The 22,283-nt window shown below is 40.7% G+C and overlaps 2 protein-coding genes across 3 annotated transcripts in view; one reads left to right on the top strand and one right to left on the bottom strand.

The window, feature by feature from the left end:
* The window catches only part of IGF1R (insulin like growth factor 1 receptor), a 190,619-nt gene extending 181,786 nt beyond the window's left edge, over window positions 1-8,833 (top strand). For both annotated transcript variants that reach the window (XM_068409751.1, XM_068409752.1), the window contains one exon: window positions 1,284-8,833. In XM_068409751.1, the coding sequence (XP_068265852.1) occupies window positions 1,284-1,650 (367 nt within the window). In that variant the 3' untranslated portion in view covers window positions 1,651-8,833. The remainder of the gene's footprint in view (window positions 1-1,283) is intronic.
* Window positions 8,768-22,005, bottom strand: PGPEP1L (pyroglutamyl-peptidase I like). The gene is made up of 5 exons (XM_068409753.1): window positions 21,940-22,005; window positions 19,237-19,289; window positions 12,450-12,566; window positions 11,733-11,962; window positions 8,768-10,781 (listed from the first exon to the last, which is right to left on the bottom strand). Exons 1-5 carry the CDS (start codon window positions 21,971-21,973, stop codon window positions 10,613-10,615), a joined length of 603 nt encoding a protein of 200 aa, XP_068265854.1. The 5' UTR covers window positions 21,974-22,005; the 3' UTR covers window positions 8,768-10,612.
* Between the last annotated feature and the right edge of the window lie 278 nt (window positions 22,006-22,283).

Below are 22,283 nucleotides of genomic sequence, written 5' to 3'. Positions count from 1 at the left end.
GCATAAAGTAGAATTGCTTGCTTATTTGCTGAAAATCTGTGGAAGTTCGGAAAACAGTATTGTTGTTTTATAGAATCAGACCTAAAAGTTTAGGTGAGCTGGCTGACCTTACGGGGGAAGGCAGAGGTGGGGAAATGAACCCAGGCTGGCCACTGGCCCAGGCTGCTGGCCAGGCAGGGAACGGGGGTCTTACTGGGACTGCAGGTCACAGTGCTGGGAGGTCAGTCAGAGGTGTGAAGGATTCTCCAGTCCGTTACCTTAACCCAAAGATTTTTCTTTGGTGTTTTTTTTAGATCCATTCTTATTCTAGCACAGAAAGTAGTAGTTTTGGCCAGTGATGACTTCCTACACGCAGCGTGTTCCTCTGAGTAGTGTGTACACAGAGGATTGGCTCGAAGAATTATTGTTAATCTTCCTTTTCTTATTTAAATTTGTCCTATTACTTGTGCTGTGTTAACAGAAGACATCCCTATTTCACCTTCACAGACAGTGAATTCCTTTCTTGTGTTGTGTTCAAAGCTCAGGGCGATCTCTCGGGAATATCCCATTTTGCTGTGTCATGAAAATGCTGTTTTCATTTTGTGTGTATTACTGTTTCATTTTGTGGTTTTGTTTTGCCAGCATGGGACGTTGTACAGATCTAATCGTGGATGTACTCAAACAGATGATCTCACACTCTGTAAAATATTAATGCATCCCTGGTCGTAAATGAAAACAACATAATTTTGAAATAAAAGATTAGAGAATGTCTTTGAGATTGGCAAATATCTTCGGGGGATTACAATTAATTTTAATGTAATTTTCTTCTTTCAGGGGAAAAAAGCAGTGCTTTACCTTGTGTGTATTTTCTATTTTATTTTTTTCCAAGACAATATTGTTTGGGTAGGGATTGGTTGTTTGAAAAAGCTACTCTGAGAGGCACTGTCATGTAGCTGTGTGATTAAGCACAGACTATTTTGGAGTAAGAAGAGAGAATTATCAAGCCAATAAAAATACGAAATGCTTCTGGATTTTGGGTATCCATGAGACTTTTTTATGGGGCAAGTGTGTGGAAGGGAGTGGAGAAGGTTGAGACAGGAGCTCTAGAAGTAAATCAATGATTAGAAAGAAGGTTGAAATGTGGCACCAGGATCTCAGCCTGTGAATATTCTGTCACTTCATCTCCTGTCAGAACTGAATGGTTTCCTAAAACGCACGGTCCGGTTCAGTCACGGTTGGTTGGGCTCCAGCCGGGGCTCCTAGAACACCTCAGTAACTGGTTTTGCTGTGTGTTTCCTGTCCAGGTTTGAACTGATGCGCATGTGCTGGCAGTACAATCCGAAAATGAGACCCTCCTTCCTGGAAATAATCGGTAGCATTAAAGACGAGCTGGATCCAGCATTCAAAGAGGTCTCCTTCTTCTACAGTGAAGAGAACAAGCCTCCGGACACCGAGGAGCTTGACCTGGAGACTGAAAACATGGAGAGCATTCCTTTAGATCCCTCCTCCACCCTCCAACCCACTGACAAGCACTCAGGACACAAAGCCGAGAACGGCCCAGGCGTGGTGGTCCTTCGGGCCAGCTTCGAGGAGAGACAGCCGTACGCACACATGAACGGGGGACGCAAGAACGAGAGGGCCTTACCGTTGCCCCAGTCTTCGGCCTGCTGATCCTTAGAACCGGAATCTCACAGAAATAAAACACAGAAAAACACACGCATTGGGGGAAGAAAGAAAGAAAATTACAATATATTCAAAAGCCTACTGTACCTCAGTGGATCTTCAGAACTGCCATAGCTGCACTTGGGAGAACCCTTTTTTCAGTAAACAAGTTATCGTATTTTTCTTTTTTTCAATATGCAAGCAGATGTTTGTTCCAGTAAAGGACTCCATTCATGGGGCACACAGTTGGCCTTTTAAAACTCTAATGTTAACACTTAATAGCAACAGAAAACTTGAGATCTGATGTCTCTCTCTCTCTCTCTCTCCTCTCTCTTCTTTCTCTTTCTTTCTGTCTTTCTCTTTGCTTCATAATGGGAAACATATCTGCGTGCAAGTTCAACCGTACAGCACTTTTATCAGATCAAAGATATTGCAGGCCAGGTGGCTGCCCGGTACCCTTGCAAGCACCTGCCTAACACTGTAGGTCTTTATAAAAAAATACCAAACAAAAAAAAAAAACACAACAAAAAAAAAAAACCCACACAAAAAAAAAAACTAAAAAAGACTGGATTTTTAATGTTGCTCTTTAATCTTTTTAGGAACACATAAAAGAATAAAAAAGGGCCATCATTCATCCAAGGTTGTTACCATTTTCAACGCTGCCAAATTTTGCCAAAAAACTGAACTCTTTGGTTTTTGTTTTTTTGTTTTTTTTATTTTTTCTTTGTAGGCATGGAAGGAGCACAGTAATCAACTGCTCTGTTTAAAAGAGATCCTGACCAATACATTCTATTCAATCATACACTGGTATTTAAAAAAAAAATAGAAAAATGAAATTGTCTAGATCTTTTTTCAAAACTGGACAAAATGTGATTATTTTTTTTTCTTGTGATGGAGAAGATAAAAGGGATGGGGTAAAGAACCAGCCCTCCCTCCACCCCTGTCCCCATCCCCGTGAATTCTGGACAAAACTGGCAGTGGTGAGCTAAACAAACACGCGCATTCGTACAAAAAAAGTCAACCGCACGCCAAAAATGAAACATGAAAACCATGAAAGTAACCGGCAGAGATCTCCATCGTTGCAGCCTGCCTTCCTTCACAGGCTTGCAAGGAAAAAACCACCTAGAAACATAAATTGGAGAAGACAAAAAAAAGCAGTAACCGGATTCAAGTATATGATGCTTTGTTGACCTTTTCTCTTTATTATTAAGACTTCTCGAAGGGTCTTGCAGTTCTATGTTAGACCATGGATCATTTGCATACACATTGTCTTTTGTGTCACTTTTATAACTTTTTTACGGTTCAGATACTCATCTATATGTCTGTACAGAAAAAAGCTGCTATTTTTTTTGTTCTTTATCTTTGTGGATTTAATCTATGAAAACCTTCAGGTCTGCCCTCCTTCCCTTCCCTCCCACTTCAACAAATTTTCTTATGCTTTGTACTATAGTGTGTAACTTTTACTTCTTCCTTCCCAGTAACTGATACCTTTCATATGATTTGCCATGAACTGTTTAATGCCTTTTTATAAATACATTTCCTCTTTTTTTTTTTTTTTTCTTTTTTTTTCCCCATTAGTTGTTTTACAACATCTTGGCTGTGTGGGCTACAGGGCTTTTGAGGGGGAGATGGAGAAAGAAGGGACACCCCGCACGGAAACACTCTAGCAGTGCTGTGGTGTGGTGTTTTTAAACCCTGGTTTTCCCTCCTTCCCACTAACCTCTGCCCAGACAGCATGCGAGTCTCTTACAGTGCAAGGCATGATACAAACTCAGGTCAGAAAAAAAGGTTAAATATTTAGTACATTCTTGTTCAGTGTTTATATTCATTGTTGTACAAGGGTCCTACTCCTCCTTCCCTCCCCGCTTGTTTTGGTTGTGGCACACATCCACCCACCCATCCCCACACACACTCCCCACACGGAGACACACACACACACACATGTATTTTTTTTTTTTTATTACTTGTTGGGTACAACAGCAGACACCAGGCTTTTGGGTCACTGATTTTTAAAAAGACTATTTTAACCCTTCTACCCCATGAACAAGAGCTATACCAGTTGCAGCTGGTGATGCCAGGCATTTGTAGGGTGGCCATTGAACACCTGGCTCCAGCAAGCCCCAGCTCTTCGCCATCCTAACGAGGCAGCCCTCATGGAGGGCACCCCAGGCTGCACTTTGCCCCCTTGGTTTAAAAAAACCCAACCAAACCCACTGCGCCATTTCCATGGGGCCGGGTGGAAAGCATGTAGCTGGGGCCAGTGGCTTGGCTATAAAACGGTTAAGCGTTGGCAGCTATGGAAACCTGTACAAGTCCGAGCTTGTTGCTTAAATCATAGACCAAACCTCAGAACAAAAGAAAATGAGTAAGCTTGTTTGTTCGGTTGCAGAAGCCTTGGTGACAGGGGAAGGAGGGGGCCGTCAGACAGGCTACAACCACAGTCACACCCGTTGCTCACCTTAGGTCAGTTACAGCATCTAAGCCTTTGTTTAGCACTGATCCAACCAAACGATGGCAGTGAAGAGGTGGTTCTGGGATGGAAATGTTTAACTCTTCTGAGTAAGAACAAAGAATTAAAATATACTGATTGCTAGTTTTGACTGGAGATTTTAAAAAGTTTGTAGTGCTTTTTGCTTGTGTAGTTTAGGTCCCATTATCTTCTCTTGCCTCTGTCCCATAGTTATTTTTCCCTTTTAAAAATGAAAAAGACAAAAAAGTTAATTAAGAAGGTATTCTATGTAGGATTTTTTATTTATTTTTGTGATATCAGTTTAAATCACTGTAGAGATGCCCCATAATAAATTTAAATACTGAGATAAGGGTTTTTGAGTATGACAGGGGGACAGTTTTTGATTTTTTTCAAACATTTATCTACCTCACTCTTTATTTTTTTATATGTGTGTATATAAAAAATACATCTCACATTTCTCAGCAGCCAATAAATGCCGTTGATACTGGTAACCTCTCACTCCATATACCACATGCTCTAGGTTCTGGAGGGGAACAGTCGCTGCCTGTCACAAAGGGTCACTTCAGAAGATTGGCCTCAATTCCAAGGAGTTTTTCCAAATTTTTGGTTCAGATTCATTATTGTGAGGAGAAATGCAAAAGTTGTCTGAATTAGGGTGACCATTCTGTAAGGCAAGACAAAAGCTTTTTAACGTGCTGTCACAGCAGTCCTCAGCTCAGCAACAAAATGCTGCGTGTTTAGATGAGCGGAGACATAGCTGACCTGATACGAGGACTTCAAATTTGAGTATTTGATGAAATCTGTTACAGAAATTAATTGTTTACAATGTTTGAAGGTCCAGAGGAATTGCTAGAGTAAAGGGAATGGTCTTTCTCTTTGTCCCGTAGAATGGGCTAAGTCATTCCAGCCAGTTTTCCCTCAGATGCCACAAGCACTGAAAAGACACTTGGCTCAGTCAGTACCTAAAAATAAATTGGCTCGTGCAGCAATAGCGTTGCTTTCTTGACCAAAAAAACAGTGAAATAACCTGTCACAGGCTGCTGGATGATACTACTACATCGAGTTTACAGCTTTGGATCTTTGCTGCTTCTGTTTGATGAGAGCACTGATTTTTTTTCAAAACTAACAATGAATTGATTACTTTTAACGTGCCAGTAAAAATTCACTTCCCTTTTCTCCCCCCATTTATATGCTTCATAACTGTGGATTCTGATGGACCAGCCATCACGTTTTAACTGCCCTCTGACAGCGTGTAACTGGTTTACAAGCACACAGGACTAACACGAGCTTGCCGTCAACTTGATGTATAATGTTTCTCTTTTTCCAGCTCTGGCAGCTGTTCGTGCAGGTGTTGGTTGTGGTATCTGAGTTACGTGGTGCTTGGCTACTTCAAGTTGTACACGGCCTCTTGAATATACAGCGCTGTGGTTAAGTACGATAGAGTTGGTCTTTGGAGGGAGCGTTTCTCTCCAGCCTTGAGAAACCAGCAAATTTTAAAGTTTTTACCACGTTGTTTTTGGTTTTCCATTTTTTATGAGGTTCCAGTGACCTTTTGGTGCGGTGACTGTTCCCCTCTCTTGCACATATTGATTACCACAACTGGAGATCCTCAGATCTTTCAGCTGGCTAGGAGGGTTTTGTTAAAACTGTCCAAGTTACTGGTTTTTATAATTGTATGTAGGTGGTTTTAAAATGCATTAGGAAGAAACACTAACGACGTAGCGCCCATCATAACAAACATTTCAAAAAGCACTTCAGTAGAAGACAGTCACGTGGCATCGCGTACGCATGCATGATGCCAGTCAGCTCTCCTGGACCAAACCACCTTCATGATACCATTGCGTTCTGTGTTTGCAATTCGAGCTTAATTCCTTTTTTTGTTCTGTTTGTTTCCATAGCTTTTTTTGTTGTTGTGTTTTGTGCATTTTGAATAGCTTTATTCACATGGGTTTTTCATGCAGGCTTCCCTTGGACAGTAAATCAAGTTGTTTGTGCATGTGAACAACTGAGAATTAATGTTGGCTTGATAGAGTCATAATATGGTTTGTAATGTTGTTCTTCCCTGAGACCACTGGCTTGTCTGGTATGGAAAATTTATTTAGAACTTCAGCTGTGTTTGAATAAAGTTAAAGTAATCCAATTTGTTTATAAATTAAAAACAAAAGCCCACCCAGCCCTGAAAACCAGCATTTTGACAAATGGTATCAAGATGTTTCAGTGCAGTAGGATAACAAATGGGCATCACTGCGGGGAGCAGGCGGCTTTGATTTTAGTGCTCGGCCGTTGTTCTCACCTGACTCGCATTTAAAAGCCGCTCGGTGGCACAGAAGGTGGTTTGGTTGCAAAGGGACGTGGCTCCTACGTAAACACAGAAGCATCAGCTTACTCAGTACTCAGGTACTGCGTAAGGTGCTCTTTCGGGGGAGCAATGAACTAGACGTGGAAGGCGAGCGTGATGGGAAGTGTGGGGCCAGCCTGTGGGCACCGAGTCTTTCTCCGCGTGGTGCCTCTGCTCTGTGAAGCTGGGTCGAAGTGCTGTGTGATTCTGGGCATGTTCGCACTGATGCTCCTGTTGGTCTTTCGAAACAAACGAAAGCAAGCCCAGTTTGCCCAGGACACCTGGTCAGCAGATGGAACTGCTGTCAGGTCCTCTGGGAACTGCTGAGGGGTGTTGGGTACAACCTGAGTCGAAGTGACCAACACTCCTATTGTTTGTGTAACTCCATACATATATATCTATATATACATATATATATCTGCATATGTATATCTATAATATAGATATATATATATATTTAAACCCTTTTCATTCCATTAGTACAAGTAACACTTGTTTCCTGTTATTCTTATTTTGTTTGTCAACCATGTATTTAATCACTGGGCTGAACAACAGTGGAGGAAGGTGCGAGGGATCCACTCCTTACTAACCAGTGATGAAAGCCAGATACTGCAACTTAACCCATGAGTAGTTGTGCAGACAAGAATTTAAGAATGCTGTGTAGAACCAACACTAGTGGCCAGGGGTGCTGAAGATACAGAACTATAAACAGGCAGGAGGGCTTCGAAGGATGCCTCAGTTCAGAAACTGGTTGCTCAGAGACGATGAACGGCCTCTGAAATGGAGCGCAGCTGGGTAAACCACAATCGAGAGGTGTTTGTGTGGAGACACATGAAAAGAAAGGGTATGGAAATGGGGATTGACAAAGACACGGGGCTTGGCAGGAGTTTGAGGTAGTTTCCTGAGCTTGGTGTGTGGGACAGCGGCAGAGCTCAGGTGTCACAGTTCTGATTGTTGGTACTTGTAAATAAACCTCTGGACTTCCCCACTGGGGTGTTCATGACCAGGAGTGTAACGGTTGTTCCCATGGCTCTGTATGAATCAGTCTCAACTTACAGTTGGGCCATTCTGCAAGTACCTGAAGACTGTCCCTAGTTTGTGTGTGCGTGTGTGCTCATCTTTTCTTTTTTTTTTTTTTTTTTTTCCTGTATGCGTTCTGTTGATCAGTAACCCATTAGCATTTTCAATAGGGCTTTTAAGTCCAGTAGATTACGGGTAGTCAGTTGACGAAGATCTGGTTTACAAGAACTAATTAAATGTTTCATTGCATTTTGTAAGTACATAGAATAATTTTATAAAATGTTTGTAGTTTATAAATGCCTAAAAAGATAATTTAAGGGCACTTTTCTGTGTCTGTGTGTGGGTGTGTCTGTATGTGATCAGGTTTTTTTGATGGTACCGGTTTCCTAGCTAGCTTTATGATATGCCAAAAAGGATCGCTACCTTGTCCAGCTCGTGGCGTGTCCCTCTCCCCCTGCCCGCCCAGGCTTTGTCTCCCAGTATCCAGCAAATGAGTAAAGGAGTTAGGGAAATGTTCTGTATCTTCAGTATCCTGGTCTTCCAGAGCCCTCTGGTTGGGGTGGGATCATCTTCACTGGTCATTTCACTTTACTGTCTAGGGCAGGCAACTTAATGGATTACCAGAACCTCACTGGTCGGGGAAACAGAACGGGTTTTGCTGCTACCCAGTCTCACTTGTGCTGTTCAGTACCTGCGTTACGGCGGCCACGTGGTTTGAAGGATGCGACTGTGTAAGAGAAAGAGGGAAGATGGTTTTCGTAATTACTATTGAAGAAGTATTTGCAGATTTCTTATCACTTTAAAAAAGATGCTGAGCACCATTTGAAGCTTTGTTGAAATGATCAAGGCAGGGTCCCTATTTATTTTTATTTAAGAATATTGAAGATCCCTTTCCCCTCACTCCCCCCAAATTTGACTAAGCGCATTGCTGAAGGGTTATGATGACTTGGATACTGTTTAAAAATCAGCTCTTCTGTTTTCTGAACCAGTGAGGTTTGAGATGAAAGGATTGGCCAGAGTTTGTCTACCTCTGGGACAAAAACAAAACTAGAAAGTGCTAAGGAATGGATGCAGTTGCAAATACAACATTTTCCAATTTTTCTTGTTTAAATTTTTTAAGATGAAATTAAACAATAACATGGCCAATTTATTACATAAAAAGACTTGCTGTGTATAAATTATTCCTAAAGAAATTCCTGTGTTTATATTAAAATGAATCAGTAGATAAAAAAAAATTCAAAATGTTTTTGTATATTCTGTTGTAAGAATTTATTCCTGTTATTGCGATATACTCGGGATTCTTTACATTATGAAAAGAAGAAACTTTGTCTATTTTGAATGGCTGAAGCTAAGGCTCCTTTAGTTTCTCTTACTCTGCTTTTTTCTAGTAGTTTCAGTACTACATGATTTAAGTTAAATAAAAGAATTCTGTATGCATTTGCCTGTTTCTGAATTTGTTGCTCCTTATGCGAAGCAAGTGCAAGGTAAAGAACTGAGAGCAAAGCTCCATTTTTCTTCTGCCCTTTTTGGCTGCATTTACTTGAGCTGCTCTGAACAAATCTTCGTAGAGGTCAGTACTGCCGTGACGTGTTGAAATGAAAAGTATTTTCACCTCGCGACACCGAGCTTGCGGGCCCTTTCTTGATGGGACTTTGAGTCCTGTTTGCAGTAGGTAGTTCCCTTGAATAAGGTAAGGTTATTTATTTATCTATTTATTTATTTGAAGAAAACCCACCTATTTACCCTCACAGCCATCCAGCACATGGTTATCAGTTTTCTGTAACTGTCACTGTACAAGAGAGTGGCAAGAAAACTAGAGTTACCTCGGCATTTCCAGTTCCTCTGACTCTTGTCATCAAAATGTCAGCTGAAGTAAGGCACGGTGGTGGCCCAAAGGTGCATCAGCTGTCCGTGCTGTTACGTTTGGCTGTCGTCCTTTTTTGCTGACGTGATGCTTGGGGCAGGGACTTTTGCTTCCCTGGAGAAATCCCAGGTGTCCAGATTAAGCTGCTGCTGTCCTGTTCTAGTGACAGAGTTTGAAAAAGACCTGCTAATTGTATCTCATCCTTGTCTGTCATGGTACTAGCAAGATTGTAAAGGAGAGCGTGCACTGATGTTCCCTGTGTGCTGAAGGGGAGGTGCTGTAAACCTCTGTCATAGCCAACGTCCATGGTGCAGTCCTGTGTGTAGCTGTGTTTGAGCCACAGAGGAGCCTGGCTTGGCAAGGGGGAAGCACAGAAGTGATCTGTCACTGTCTGACTCCAAGTTCTACAATTTGGGATCTTATTCGGTTCCTGTTTTGTAAGGAACATAATGTGCCACAGCACGGTGCTCCAGCGGTTGCCTTTCTTGGGAGAAGTTATCATTTTGATTTTGGTGTAGAAGTCCCTGAAAAGCCGTGACCTGTTCTTCTGAAAGACTCTTGTCTTTGTGCTGTGCTCTGTGGAAGGCCTACAGTGTTTACCTTTGGGACAGGCACTGAGAATGTGGGGTAAGTGGTGTTTTCGGGCAGTTGAAACTCAAATTTCTAATAGCATTACAGTTCCAGCTGGATTCCAGCCTTGTGTTTACTTTCTTTTAGGTCCTCCTGGGTTCGTAGCCCATTTCTGATGTGGAAACCAGGATTTACAGCAGGTCACCAAGAGAGACTTGTAATGCTTCACATAACAGGATACCTACGTGTGTTTGGTTTTCCCCCATGTTTCCATTTTTATGTGGGCACTTTGTAGAGCTGAAGTATCTCTCTGGACTTGGACAGGGCCTGAGGGGCATCTCTGTTACATCCATCCAGTGCTGAATGTCCTTAGGCTGTAAGCATCCCTCTTGGTTCAGCAAGTATTAATGTCTTCCTAACCATCAGAACTAGGATTAAGCATCTAAAATGTTTTAAGTCCAGTTTTGTGTCGTCTTAAATCTGAAGCAACCTTATTGTTAGCAATACAGACTGCCTCGGTGTTCTTTTCTTCAAGACCAAAGAGAGATCTGAACAGTTGTTTGGGGTTTGTAAGGAAATTTCACTGAAAATAACACGGAATATAAAATCCTTTATGTAAGGGTTTTAAATAATCTTTAGATTCGCTTCATTTAAGAGAGTAAGGAGTTGCATTCTAAGAAACCCTCATCTTTTTCTTACATGATCCATCCTATTCTCTTTCTTCCCCACACTGTTTTAACATTTCTAAGATAATTGTCTGTAATGCTTTTCCTAGAAAGTCTGCTGTTACCGACCGGGATAAGGGAGGCACATGGATGAAAGCCGCTCTTCCATTGCCATGATACAGAGAAGTGTAGTAGGTGTAATCACAGATATACCTGCAATAATCAGAACAAAACACCACCAGAAACCTGAATTAAGGAACAGGAAAGTTAGATTACATTTAAATATTCTTTAAGTAGCCAAACCAGATCTAGTTTATGAAATTATTAAAAACATATTTGCTTAGAGAATAAAGGAAATGCTGAAACAAACCAAGTTTGAGAAACAAATGTTCCTTATCTGATGTTTTTGGTTTCTCAGACACCCACCCAGAAGGATCTTTAGATAAAAAAAAAAATCACAAGACCTGCATTCTTTTCAAGGATTCTATAAGCTATGTGAGATGAGAAAGCTAACACAGCCCACTGGGAACTACAACCACACGGTTCTAGTGGATTACTACAGTTTTTTTGTGCAAGTCATACAGTCTCGCCATCTGGAGGGGTTTTTTTAATCACCTTACCTTTGAAGTTGGAGGTGCAAATCCTGAAATTAAGGGCCAAAATTAGCTGGTTTTTATTTTTTCAAAATGAGACCATTTTTTGTGTTCTGTGTTTAAAATGAAGACTAGTAAATAGAAAATTACTTTGGTACTACTGAAACACCCGATGAGATCACAGGCACGGTTCTGAAGGTACCCGTAATTGCTCTGTTCTTCAGTGTATTTACATTTTGTATCCCTCCCAGTTGGGAAAATAGATTAAAATCTGCTACTAGTCAGTATTGCTTTCAGACTCTTAACAGCTCAGGTTTACTGGGGTTGTTAATCACAGGGTGTGCTATGTTGAAACTTGTTTCTTTTGGAATTACAAATCTATGGAAAAATATCTACTGGCTGTAGTTTTTCATGAAGGCTCCTTTACATAAAATTTAAATTTATCCCCATTCCATCCTCATGCCCCTCTGAAGACTTTGCTTCAGAGTGATTTTGGTTGGAGGAAAAGTCATTGCAAAGATTCTTCAAGGTTAAATGAGCTGATTGAGTTACTTCTGCTTTTACTGTTTACCTTCCCGCATCTCTGGAAAAGATTATATCAATCCCTTCCACTGAAATGTTTTTCCAGACAGTCTTCATATTAATTGTAGATTCAATCTTTTCCGGGCCATCTAGCATGCAACAGCCACCTTCTGGGCGAAAACCACAAGCATCCATCTCTTGGTAGCCTTTGTTCTTCCCACACTGCTCAAGGATGATGAGTGCTTTGGCGGATGCAGCCAGCCCAACGTGAACAGTAAGCTGTTTTTTTCCCACCAGAGTGAATAACAGGAAATAAAAAATGAGAGCTGTTTTTTCAAAACACGGAAGGCAATAGTGCCAAGCATTATGTGTAATACTAGCTTCAAGGTAGGGAGTCTTGCTGTAGATTATGCTTAAAACTTCGATAGGAGACTATAAATGAGAACAAAATTGTGCTTTAGTTCGTTTTTGTTGCAGCAAGTCAGCTCAGGACTTCAGAGCTGTGGCACTTTTTTTGCAATTTATGGTGGATTTTTTTTTTTTCCGTATTCAGTGTGCAGTTATGTCATTTAGATGGCACGGGGTTAAAACAGCATGCTAATTACTGTGTGCTCCAAATTTCAGTTTGAAACCTTTATCACAGTTTTAATAGTCATTTTCCAGAGCTGTCTGATGCACATATTGTGCAATACTCTTTAAAGCTCCACTCAGAATAATAATATTGATAAATGAAGGGGGAAAATTGTGTAACTTTCTAATTACTCACCAGTGGCTGTAGAGTTGTCCATATCTTGAAGACTTGCTCCTTTGCTTTTTGGTAAACCACTGGCAGCTGCATGATACGGAGATCTATGTTTTTACCAAGGCCTCTCTTGGACAGCTCCTGCATTTACAAAAAAGCCACCATGGACTCGTAAGAGCATTGGATTTCTCAGACTCTGATAAAGAAATCAGGCTGAACCCACTGAGAAAACATCTGAAAGAGAAATGTAACGCTGTCTAAGCCTGCGGTTCCTAAACATTGGTCTGCAGTGAGATTCATTTGTTTTGTGATAGCTCCCCCTTTTTAACTGGAAGAGACTAAGGCGTGCTAACTGATTTCCTAACGTCACGTCCGTGTGGAGCAATTGTTGTGTTTGCCAAAGGGATGCTCAGTCTCCAGTGGGCGGGAATGGTTATTGCTTAGGGACTGGTCTGTGGGGAACCATGAAATACAGGCTCTCTCAGAAAGGGTCCACACTTGAAAGCATCTCAATAGGCTTTTAATGCAGGTACGAGCTGTTCCTCTGAAAAATCTAGTAGATAAACCTGCACTTCTGAAAAGACACAAATGAGGGAGAATTCACATTAGCTGCCCACCCAAGTGACACACGATCTGCTGGCTTCTACTGGTTCAGGTAAGTTCTGCTGAAGGTGACTGTCAGCGTGAGGGAGGTCACATTTAGAATAGGTTTAATTTCTTTTTCAATCTAGAATATGTTTCCCTAGTAAAAGGAAATGTCACTTATTGGGATGTTATTTCTGTCATTTATGTAGAGTTGAGGTTCCACATGGGACCTTTTCCCAAAGGAAACAAAAATGCCCAGAACTGAGGTGAAAGAAACAAAGGCGCCCTTCAAAGCAGCAGATTGGCCAGATGGTTGGAAGATGGTCTGGAGAATAAACGTTGTGTGGAAATGACTTGAAATTATTTTGTCAGTGGAATAGAGCTAATGAACAAGGCATAAGCCTGTAAGTAGAAGGTGGGCGGCTGCAATGGCAGGGTGCAGAAGGACTGCATCTGAGGTAGAAAGCTTTGTCCCGGAAAAGTAAAGTGGTGGCTGAAAATCCCTGTCGCATCTAAGCAGACCGCCACCAAAGGAGGGTACAGTTGAAGTTTCAAGGGCGGCATAGGCAAAAAGTCAGCAGCAGCAGAGGTATGTGATTAGCCTGAGAAACCTTTGACTTTTTATTAAATGTCATTGTCTTCTCAAGCTTTCATTTCTCACTAAGGATACTTGTGCGGACAAGGCCCACAGTTCTAAGCCGTGCTAACTGGGAAATCTGCCCTTCAACACTGGCTTCCTGTATAAACTGTTCCAATTTTCTTGTCAGCGGAAACATTGATTAGCTGTGCTCAATAAACTATTTGACACAAGCAAGGAAACAATGCCTGCAGGGAAGTAAACACATTTAGAGAACAGTGCCAGCCTTTTTCCCTCTGGGCGCTGACAGTCTTTGGGAGACCATTGCATCATCTTGCTTAAGAACGCTGTACTGTGCCTTAGCGTCCAAAAAAGAAAACCCCAGCTGGTTCACAATTAGCATTTTCTTTTCTAAAGCATCTTTAATTTTAACATCTAATGAGATTCTTCCTTTTTAACTGTAAGGCTTAGAGGACTCGACTACCCATAACTTTGGTACAGAATGTGGAGACCCAAAGTAAGGTGTTAGGCTGTTCTCTCGTGCTCTCTGGATTGACATTCTGTTGTCACCATTTGTCATGGGAGAAACACGCAGAAATACTTCCGTGCAGGACAAAACCAGATGCTGGCCAGTAGCAAAGGGCTGAGAATTTGTGTCAAAGGAAGATGGTTCGCTATGTCCTAAGCAATTGCAGCATGTTGTCAATAATGTGTATTGCTTTGTTGTCTAAGAATCCTAACCATGGGCTTAGACCCCATTAGACCAGATGTTGTGCAAACGTGGAACAAAAAAAAAAAGGTTGTTCCTTGTCTGAGCCTTAACCAAAACCATTTTTGCATTGAAGGTGAGAGACTGAAGATGGCTAGAGGAGGATGACTGCATCTGGAAACTAGAGCTCACGCTGGTGAGTTAATTCAGTAAACAAGTGCCTGTCTTTTGTAGTTGAAACAGCAAAGGAAACTTCAAAGGAGAAAAAAAGTTTTGGAGGACTTTTTTTGTGGGGAAAAGCGAAAGAAAGCATGAAGGTTCTTTGTTGGGAAGTTCTTCTAGAGGGGAAATGAAATCCAGCATTATCAGCTGACAACCTTGAGTTAGTGAGTTGTGGTCATAGTCCTGGTCTGCTGGAGTTCTGGCCCATGTTGTTACGCAGCCCTCCTGGCAGAGAAGTGATTTGCCCAGAGCAGTTGTGCTCAGATGGGGGGACTGTATGTTAGAAGCATCTTGAACTTTCAGAAAACTCCAGAAAATTTCACTGAGTTTGCCTGAGTTGTCACTGGTTTGGGTTGCTGGGGAGGGGGGCAGGGGGCTGCCTGTGTTAATTTTGTGAACCTCACTCAAGGAGGCTTGTGTTGGTGCACAAAGAAAACCAGAAGTTATCAGCTGACCCAGTCAGTCTGCAAGTATGTTGCCAACAAAGTTTTTTTGTTTGGTTGTTCTGTGTTTGTTTTAATCCTGCAGATACATTTTTAAAGTTTCAGGGAGGTAAGAAAGTTCCAGAACAGAAATGAAGGAACTAAATAGCAATGTCGTCTTAGTTTCATAGATAATTAAACTAAAGCAGAAAGGGAGAGAGACAGGGAGATTAAATGACAAATTTCCACAGACCACATGGTCAGTGGCAGGATGAAAAACTGCGCTCTGAGATCTGATCCTCACCTCCCGATAGCAAACATAGTTCCCAGAAGCAGTTGGAAATGTGACCTGTTCTTTGCACTAACAGTTTAATTACTGTGAATGTTGTCACTCAACTTACATTTGTGCCCTATTAACTGGGGACTTTGACCTTGATGGTAGACTGCCCTGATAGGTTATTTAGCTGCCAAGTGCCAGACAGGAGTTTCTGGAGGAGACACACAAACAGAGTCAGATTGAGGGTTATTAGGTGGGAACATCAATCTGTAATATGGAATAAATAATTTAGGGGAACTGGGATTCTGAGGGTCCCATGTGGTGCTGAAGAACTAACACATCATGATAACTCAATGTGATCTGTCAGCAAATGTGGAGTAAGTACTTGGTGGTGTTTTCCTTTAGAGAGAATGTCCTGCACTTCCAGAGTTAAAAGTGCTGCAAAGTGGAGCTTTTGTGCACACTTTAGGAGGGTATTTCAGGTGAATGGAGTTATGAGAACCATGAAAAACTTAGTGAGACAGGTTTCTAAAAGAGAAGCTGTCTTTCTAGTGCAAGACAACCATGTTGGGCCATGTGACAGGGCCTTTAAAAGCTCTGAAGCTTTTCTCAATGACCCTGAATTGACAGGTTCAGCTGCACTTTCAGATCCATTTGACCGTCCTTTTCTCTAAACATTTGAGGGGTACTTGCTGAGGAATGAGAACTCTGTGGATACAGTGCTGATGAGTGCCTTGTGTGTGAGTCGTCTTGGGCTGCGATGAGAACTTGGGTTCATGCAAAAACAGGGTACTCCTCGCGTTCTTGCTAAATTCTATCTTCATACAATAAAACAGGCAATGTGGGACATGCACTGCTACAGAGTAGCAATAAGAAATCCAAGAATTCAGACCAAATACTCTTTCTAAACCAGCAGAAATAGAGATTTGGAGAGTTTTATTAACATTTATCATCTGATTCCTGGGGGTTTCAGAAAATGGAAATTGGCTTATTCACCAAAAGTTAATAGTAAATAGTTGATTTGTAAGAGAAATAATATCACACAACCATTTTTCTGAGCACCCAGTGAGGGCGTAGAAGGGATGCAACTATTGGAGTGGGCTGTGTGCTCACTGGATCAATCTCTGATCCTTCCTACAGCAAGAAAAGAGGTTCAGGAAAACGGCTGATCCCATCAGCAAGGCAGAGTGCAACAGCATCTCACGGAGAAGCTGGTAACAGGGATCTTAAGGAAGCAGTTGTGTGTAAGAGCAAGTATGGCTCACAAAAGTGAAGCCATTGCTCTTTGGCAAAGACTCCGTTCCAAAAAGCATAGAGGGCAAGGCTATGCTTTGAGAATTAGGACGCTGGAACTCCTGCTGCATGTATTTTTTACAGGATTTCAGGTGCTGTTGGTGTGAGGACCCTTCTGGGATGTGAACTCTTAAGACGACATGTATCAGCGTTACAACATCACTGAGGGTGCCATGGTATCCAGGTTTTTGATAAGAACGCAGTTCATTTTGAGGTAGTAATTAAAATAGTTCTGGATAATGCTACGGAGGCATTAAGCCCAAGCAGTCATGTTTAGTAGCTCTGCTCTGGCTGTTCAGTACTTTCCTGAGGATGAGTTGGAGCGTACTCTTGCTTGGTTCTCAGAAAAGAGACTCGGCAGGAGGGCTTTATGTCACTTCAGTGATCCATGAAGGAACCCCAAAGCCAAGACAGGATTGCTTCCAGATGGAAATACTAAATTTTGCTGTCTTTAATATATGTGCATAAGCTTCCTGAAGACCACAGGGCTACTCATGTGAACAAGGCCAATAGAACAATACCATGAGATTGCTACTTAGCATGGAGAAGCCTATCAACATTCCAAGTACTTCCAGATTTGCAGCAAATTTCCCTGAATTGTCTGGATTAACCACCTTTGCCAGGGAACAGGAAACCAAAACAGCATCCCCAGTATGAATACAAATTAATTCTGCACAGAGGGAGTCACATCAGAGGGAAATGGATTTGTTTGCCTCCATATACGGGGCCTGACATCTGTTTCATTATGGAATGCTGTAGTCCTTGTTATAGAACAACTTCCTGGCGTAGGCAGCGCGTGGCCTTGTTACAGAAAACTCATCTCGTTGGTGCGTTTTTGCTTTACCCTGTTTTGCTTGCAGATAAAGAACATGTTTTATTTTCAGCCAGAAGAGGATGATCTTGCACCCAAAATTGGAACCGATAGGAATTAGGAAATAATGAGCGAGAACATTGTCAACGGACAAGTATTTGTGGTTTAGGGCACATGTCAAGTTGGAGTTAAGATAATTTATGAGTCTCATGTGCTGACTGGGGTGTGGAAAGGTATCACAGAAGTATTTTTGTTTCTCGTTAGCCTACAGGGATAACATCCCTGTAGTGGGTAATAGATTTATTCTTCCAAACACCAAGTCGCACTCAGCATTCTTCACCCAGCAAAACTAGAACAGAAAATATGTATAGGTTGGTGGAGTTGCTATAGCTTTGGTCTTTGGAAAAATGTACTAGCTCCTTGTTTTTCAGTTGTCTTGGCTTGACTACTCTTCATTTTCAAGACAGATCTTCAGTAGCTGTCACCAAAGCTTGTAATATGGTTACAGCCCTGTAGAGTCATCATCTTTCTATCACTACTAGTACTCTCTTACAGCTACCTTTTTCATTTCAGTGTCCAGAATTGAAATATTTATGGGTTTATTTCAGTCTCCCTAATAGAACATAGTCCCCTCAGTTTGTTTTACATGTCTTGCTTTCCATTTTTACCAGTATTATGTTACTTCTTACAGATACTGGACCAATCTTCCAATTCAGTTTTACTGACAGTTCTTTAACTAGTTTCAGATTCCGTCGTGTTAACCTTCTTTCTGCCTTGGAATTGCTAAGAACTTGTGTGAAAGATCCTCTCAAAATAACTGTTCATCAATACCTTATGAGAGTAACTGAACTCAAGGAAAGGCCATTGTCTGTGCTAGGGAGAACGAATGAACCTTGCATGCGACTTGTACACATACTCAGCAAATCTCTGCAGCTGTTCCTGCTGTTTGAACATATATACTGTGATCTTTCACACTTTAGGTTGAGCTAGCATACTAAAGAACCAAACTAGTAAATTATTTCATTGTAGCAGGCATACTCTTACATACAATGGTTGGGTGTTTATTTTGTAAGACATATTTAAAGATAGAAATCATGTTATTGTTAAAACTTAGATAATATTTTAAAAATGAGTAATCCTGTTCCTGAAAAATAATGGATTTGTGGAACTTTTTGGTGTGTCCCAAGAAGCATAGGTTTACACAAACAATAATTAGAAAATAAACAACTGTAGCAGAAAAATTTATGCTGAAAGACAGGTATCCAAACCTTGTCTCTGTATCACACAGTTAAATTTGTTCTAATACATACGTTTAGGAAATAAGCAGGAATTTTCAGGACTCTCTCTTAGACGTGTTGTTACTGCTAGACAAGGTGGATGGAGGGGGAAGAAATCTGAGTGACCTTGTTTTCAATTTCAGCTGTAGAATTCACTCATTTGAAAGTGGAAGCCAAAGCTGAGATGTGAAAACATACTTAGAATTGGCATGCTTTTGGTTTTGTGTTCCTGAAGTAGGCAGTAAGAACTCAATAGGCCACACCTGAATGAGAAGGAAATCGCCTCACACAGACATGACAAAATGAGTTGTGGTATGAGATGATCCGTTTACTGAAGATAGAGATAACTTGTGGCATATGCATTAGTTGCAGAGAAGGCAAAAAAATACCCTTCTAAAAAATCAAGAATAGTATTTTGAAAAGTGCTTAAATAGCACAAAAAAAATTCTTGCAAATAAAATAGTTTCACTTCTTAATTATCCTCTTTCTTCTATGTTGGGAGTCTGCTCCATGAGGCACAATTCTATTTCATGAGTCATGAGAAATAACTTTCTTGAAGGGAATGGAAAGCCTGAAAACAGTTTGTATTGGAATCTCCACAAAACCAAACACCTCCCTCCCTTTTTTTTTATGCTTACCTTCACTGCTTCCCAGCTAGAATTAACCAGGTACTGTCTAAAGGGACCAAAACCTGAAAAGAAAGAGAGGTTCTTTTAAGCTATGCTTGCTCTGCAGTTGTAGATTAAGTGCCGACATGTATGCACACACATATTTGTTCTTTATCTTCATACTTTTGGTTATGGAGGTTGAGTTTTTTAGATAGGACTTAGCCTTTATAACACTTCAGGGAATAGTATTTTCATTTTTTATATGCATTGATATAAGAACTAATCCTGCAATCTTAATTCACGTCAAGGCTTACTTCTGAGTTGCCTTAACTGAAGCTGGTAAATGTACCGGAGCCAATAGGACAGATCATGGAAACAATGATTTTGGGCAAGGATCGTCATCCACAGAAACATCACTACTAAAAGATCTGGTGTTAAATACTCCCAGGTCCCAGTCAATGTACCATTCTTATTGTTAAAGCTCATGAAGATGAAGATATGCATACTTAATGAAAATGTTTGAAAAATTTTATTTAATTTGTAATTTTTTTTTAATCCCAAGTAATGAAAACTTAAGTTTTCTATCAGGGAAAATGTGCTTTTTGTGTTGCTGGGCAAAATATCTTCCTTCCTTTTTCCCCCCAGGAAAAGAGAGGAGGAAAGGGAAAAGGACTCTTTGAATCCGAAGTACTACATTTAATTTTATGCATCCTCTTTTGTGAAAGACTTTTTTTAAATAAAAAGAAAAAAAACTAATTTTGAGCCAGATGGGCATTTTGTCATGAAAAAGTTTGATGGAAAATTCCCACTGTCTTTATTAATCTCAATTACTGTTCTCAGTCCAGAGTGTTGCCAAGTCTTAGATACTGGGTGGCAGGAAAACGAGTTTGTGAAAACGAGTTTGTGAAATGGTTTTAATGCTGTAACTCTTAAATATTTAAAAATCCTTAAATGGACAAATCAATAGTTGACAGCATATGATTGCTATTTTGCACAGTGAAAGGCACTTGTATGTGGGGACGATTAAGCCTAAGTGCAGGCTTATGACAGCTTAATTAATGCTAGACTTTAAGCATGTCTTGATTCGTTAATACTTATTTTGTAACTGCTCCATCTTTTCTCTTTAATATTATGAAAAGCCTGATGGTGCTAGTATTTTTGACAATGTTTTCCCCAGGTTTAAGTTTTGTACTATGGGGAGGGAACAGGGGAAATAGTCCTCATTTCACATTAACAGGGAACATAAAACCTCACTAGTCCCACTTCGCTTTCAGAGCAAAATTAGGTTGACACCTACTCCATTTTGAAGCTGTATTTGTTGTGCATGTTTCTGTACATGTGTATGCAGAACTGTAGAATTATAGTAAAGTTATTAAATAGCTCACAATGAAATACATGGATCTTAGTGGTTGGCCATAAGAAAACTACCTCTTAGGATAAAATTGTTCTATGAAAAGAAATTACTATATGTAAGAGCTTTACAGTACTGAAATACCTGCAACAATCTGGCAAGCTAACTGGCTGAATATTATTAGGCACTGTAATAAACTGGGCTCACTGCCAGCAGGTTTATAGTATGAGCAGGTGAAAATGTGATAGAGGCATGCTGTGATAATCTCTGTAGTAGCTCAAAGATGCACCTGTGTCTTTAATGGGCCACACTAGTCTAAAACTATTTGAACAAGTAGATTTCTGCACCTAAATGGCTATCTAAGGGGAGGAAAAAAGTAATAAGGTGCTAAGAAGTGTGCCCATCAAGGGTATGTGCCATAAATATCATAGGAGAGAACCAGATTGTCAGCCTTTTAAGAGGTTAGCAAATACCTCTTGCTCTATTCTGTGCTCCCATTCAGTTCAACTGCAGTTATGTCTAGAGCAAGCCAAACTAGTTCTGCCCATCTTGCAGCTATTAAAAAAAAAAAAAAGGTTTAATTGAAAACAGCAATATGCAAATCTCTTTGATGTAGCTTCAACCTCTTTCCTATGTCCTCAGATGACCTGCAGTGGAAAATTATCCAGCAACTCACATGTCAAGATATGTGTAATGATTGCCTTTAGATGAGCCAGTGGCAACAAGAGGAATAGCAGTAGCAGCATTCCTTAAGAGCTTTAACCTTTTAAAGCTCAGATGTCTCTAGCCAGTGGTTCTGCCACTGTGATTCAGCAGTAGTTATGGCTAGCAAGAGAAACTCCAAATTTGGTCCCTTGTGCTGCATGTTCAGGCATGCTCCTTTGGTATATTTAAATGTAATGGTCTAGTTTAGCAGTGATGAGGCAGCATCTCCGGTTTAAATCTCCCTCCCCTTGCCATGAAACTGAGACCCTGAAACTTGCCATGTGTTGCTCTAATTCTGGACACTGACTATGTGACATTGTGATGCAAGCTGGTTTTCTTGCTTCAGAGCTCCTTTTGGGTAAAGCTTTATCTAATACTAGCCTTCACTGCCTTCAGCTACGTGGTTTAGATCAGAGAGAATGTCAACAAAGATTAAAACACGGAGGGAATGAACAACAAACCAAACTGGATGGCAGTAAAGAGGGCAGACTGAAGTCTGTTTCCTCTGACATGCATCTGATTTTCTTAGGAAGGCGCAGCAGCAAGTTATTTTCCATTTGGAATTGTTAGTATGACCATTTGCTGCTGTTTTTCCCTTCAGGGAACTGTTTACGACAAAGATCAAGCATGTGTGCATACCATCTCTAGCTAAAAGAAGAATAAAATAAAAATCTTACCAGTTACAACCACAGTGTTGGAATTTGAATCCATGAAATCTATGCTCCAGAAGGTGAAATCTTGTCTTTCAGTTCCAAACAGTGTTATAGTTCAAGTATCTGTGGCAAACTTCTTCATTTGGGGCACATTGTTTTTTCTTCAAACTGTGATGTGTCTGGATTCACATGACAGGGATGATTTGTGATTCATGTAACTTTCAAAGCAAAAAATGGTTATGTCTCTGTATTAAAGAGAGAAGTCTGACTGACCAGCTGACTGACTGGGACTGCCCCAAACTTCTTTTCCTTCCTTCAGGCATGCACTAGTATTTAGGAAGAACAGGAAAGGCTTAAAGAAATTTCTT

Source organism: Nyctibius grandis, chromosome 11 (assembly GCF_013368605.1).
Source record: "Nyctibius grandis isolate bNycGra1 chromosome 11, bNycGra1.pri, whole genome shotgun sequence".
NCBI lineage: Eukaryota > Metazoa > Chordata > Aves > Nyctibiiformes > Nyctibiidae > Nyctibius > Nyctibius grandis.
Note: the sequence above shows the minus strand (reverse complement) of the source record. Positions and strands in the feature narration are given on the sequence as shown.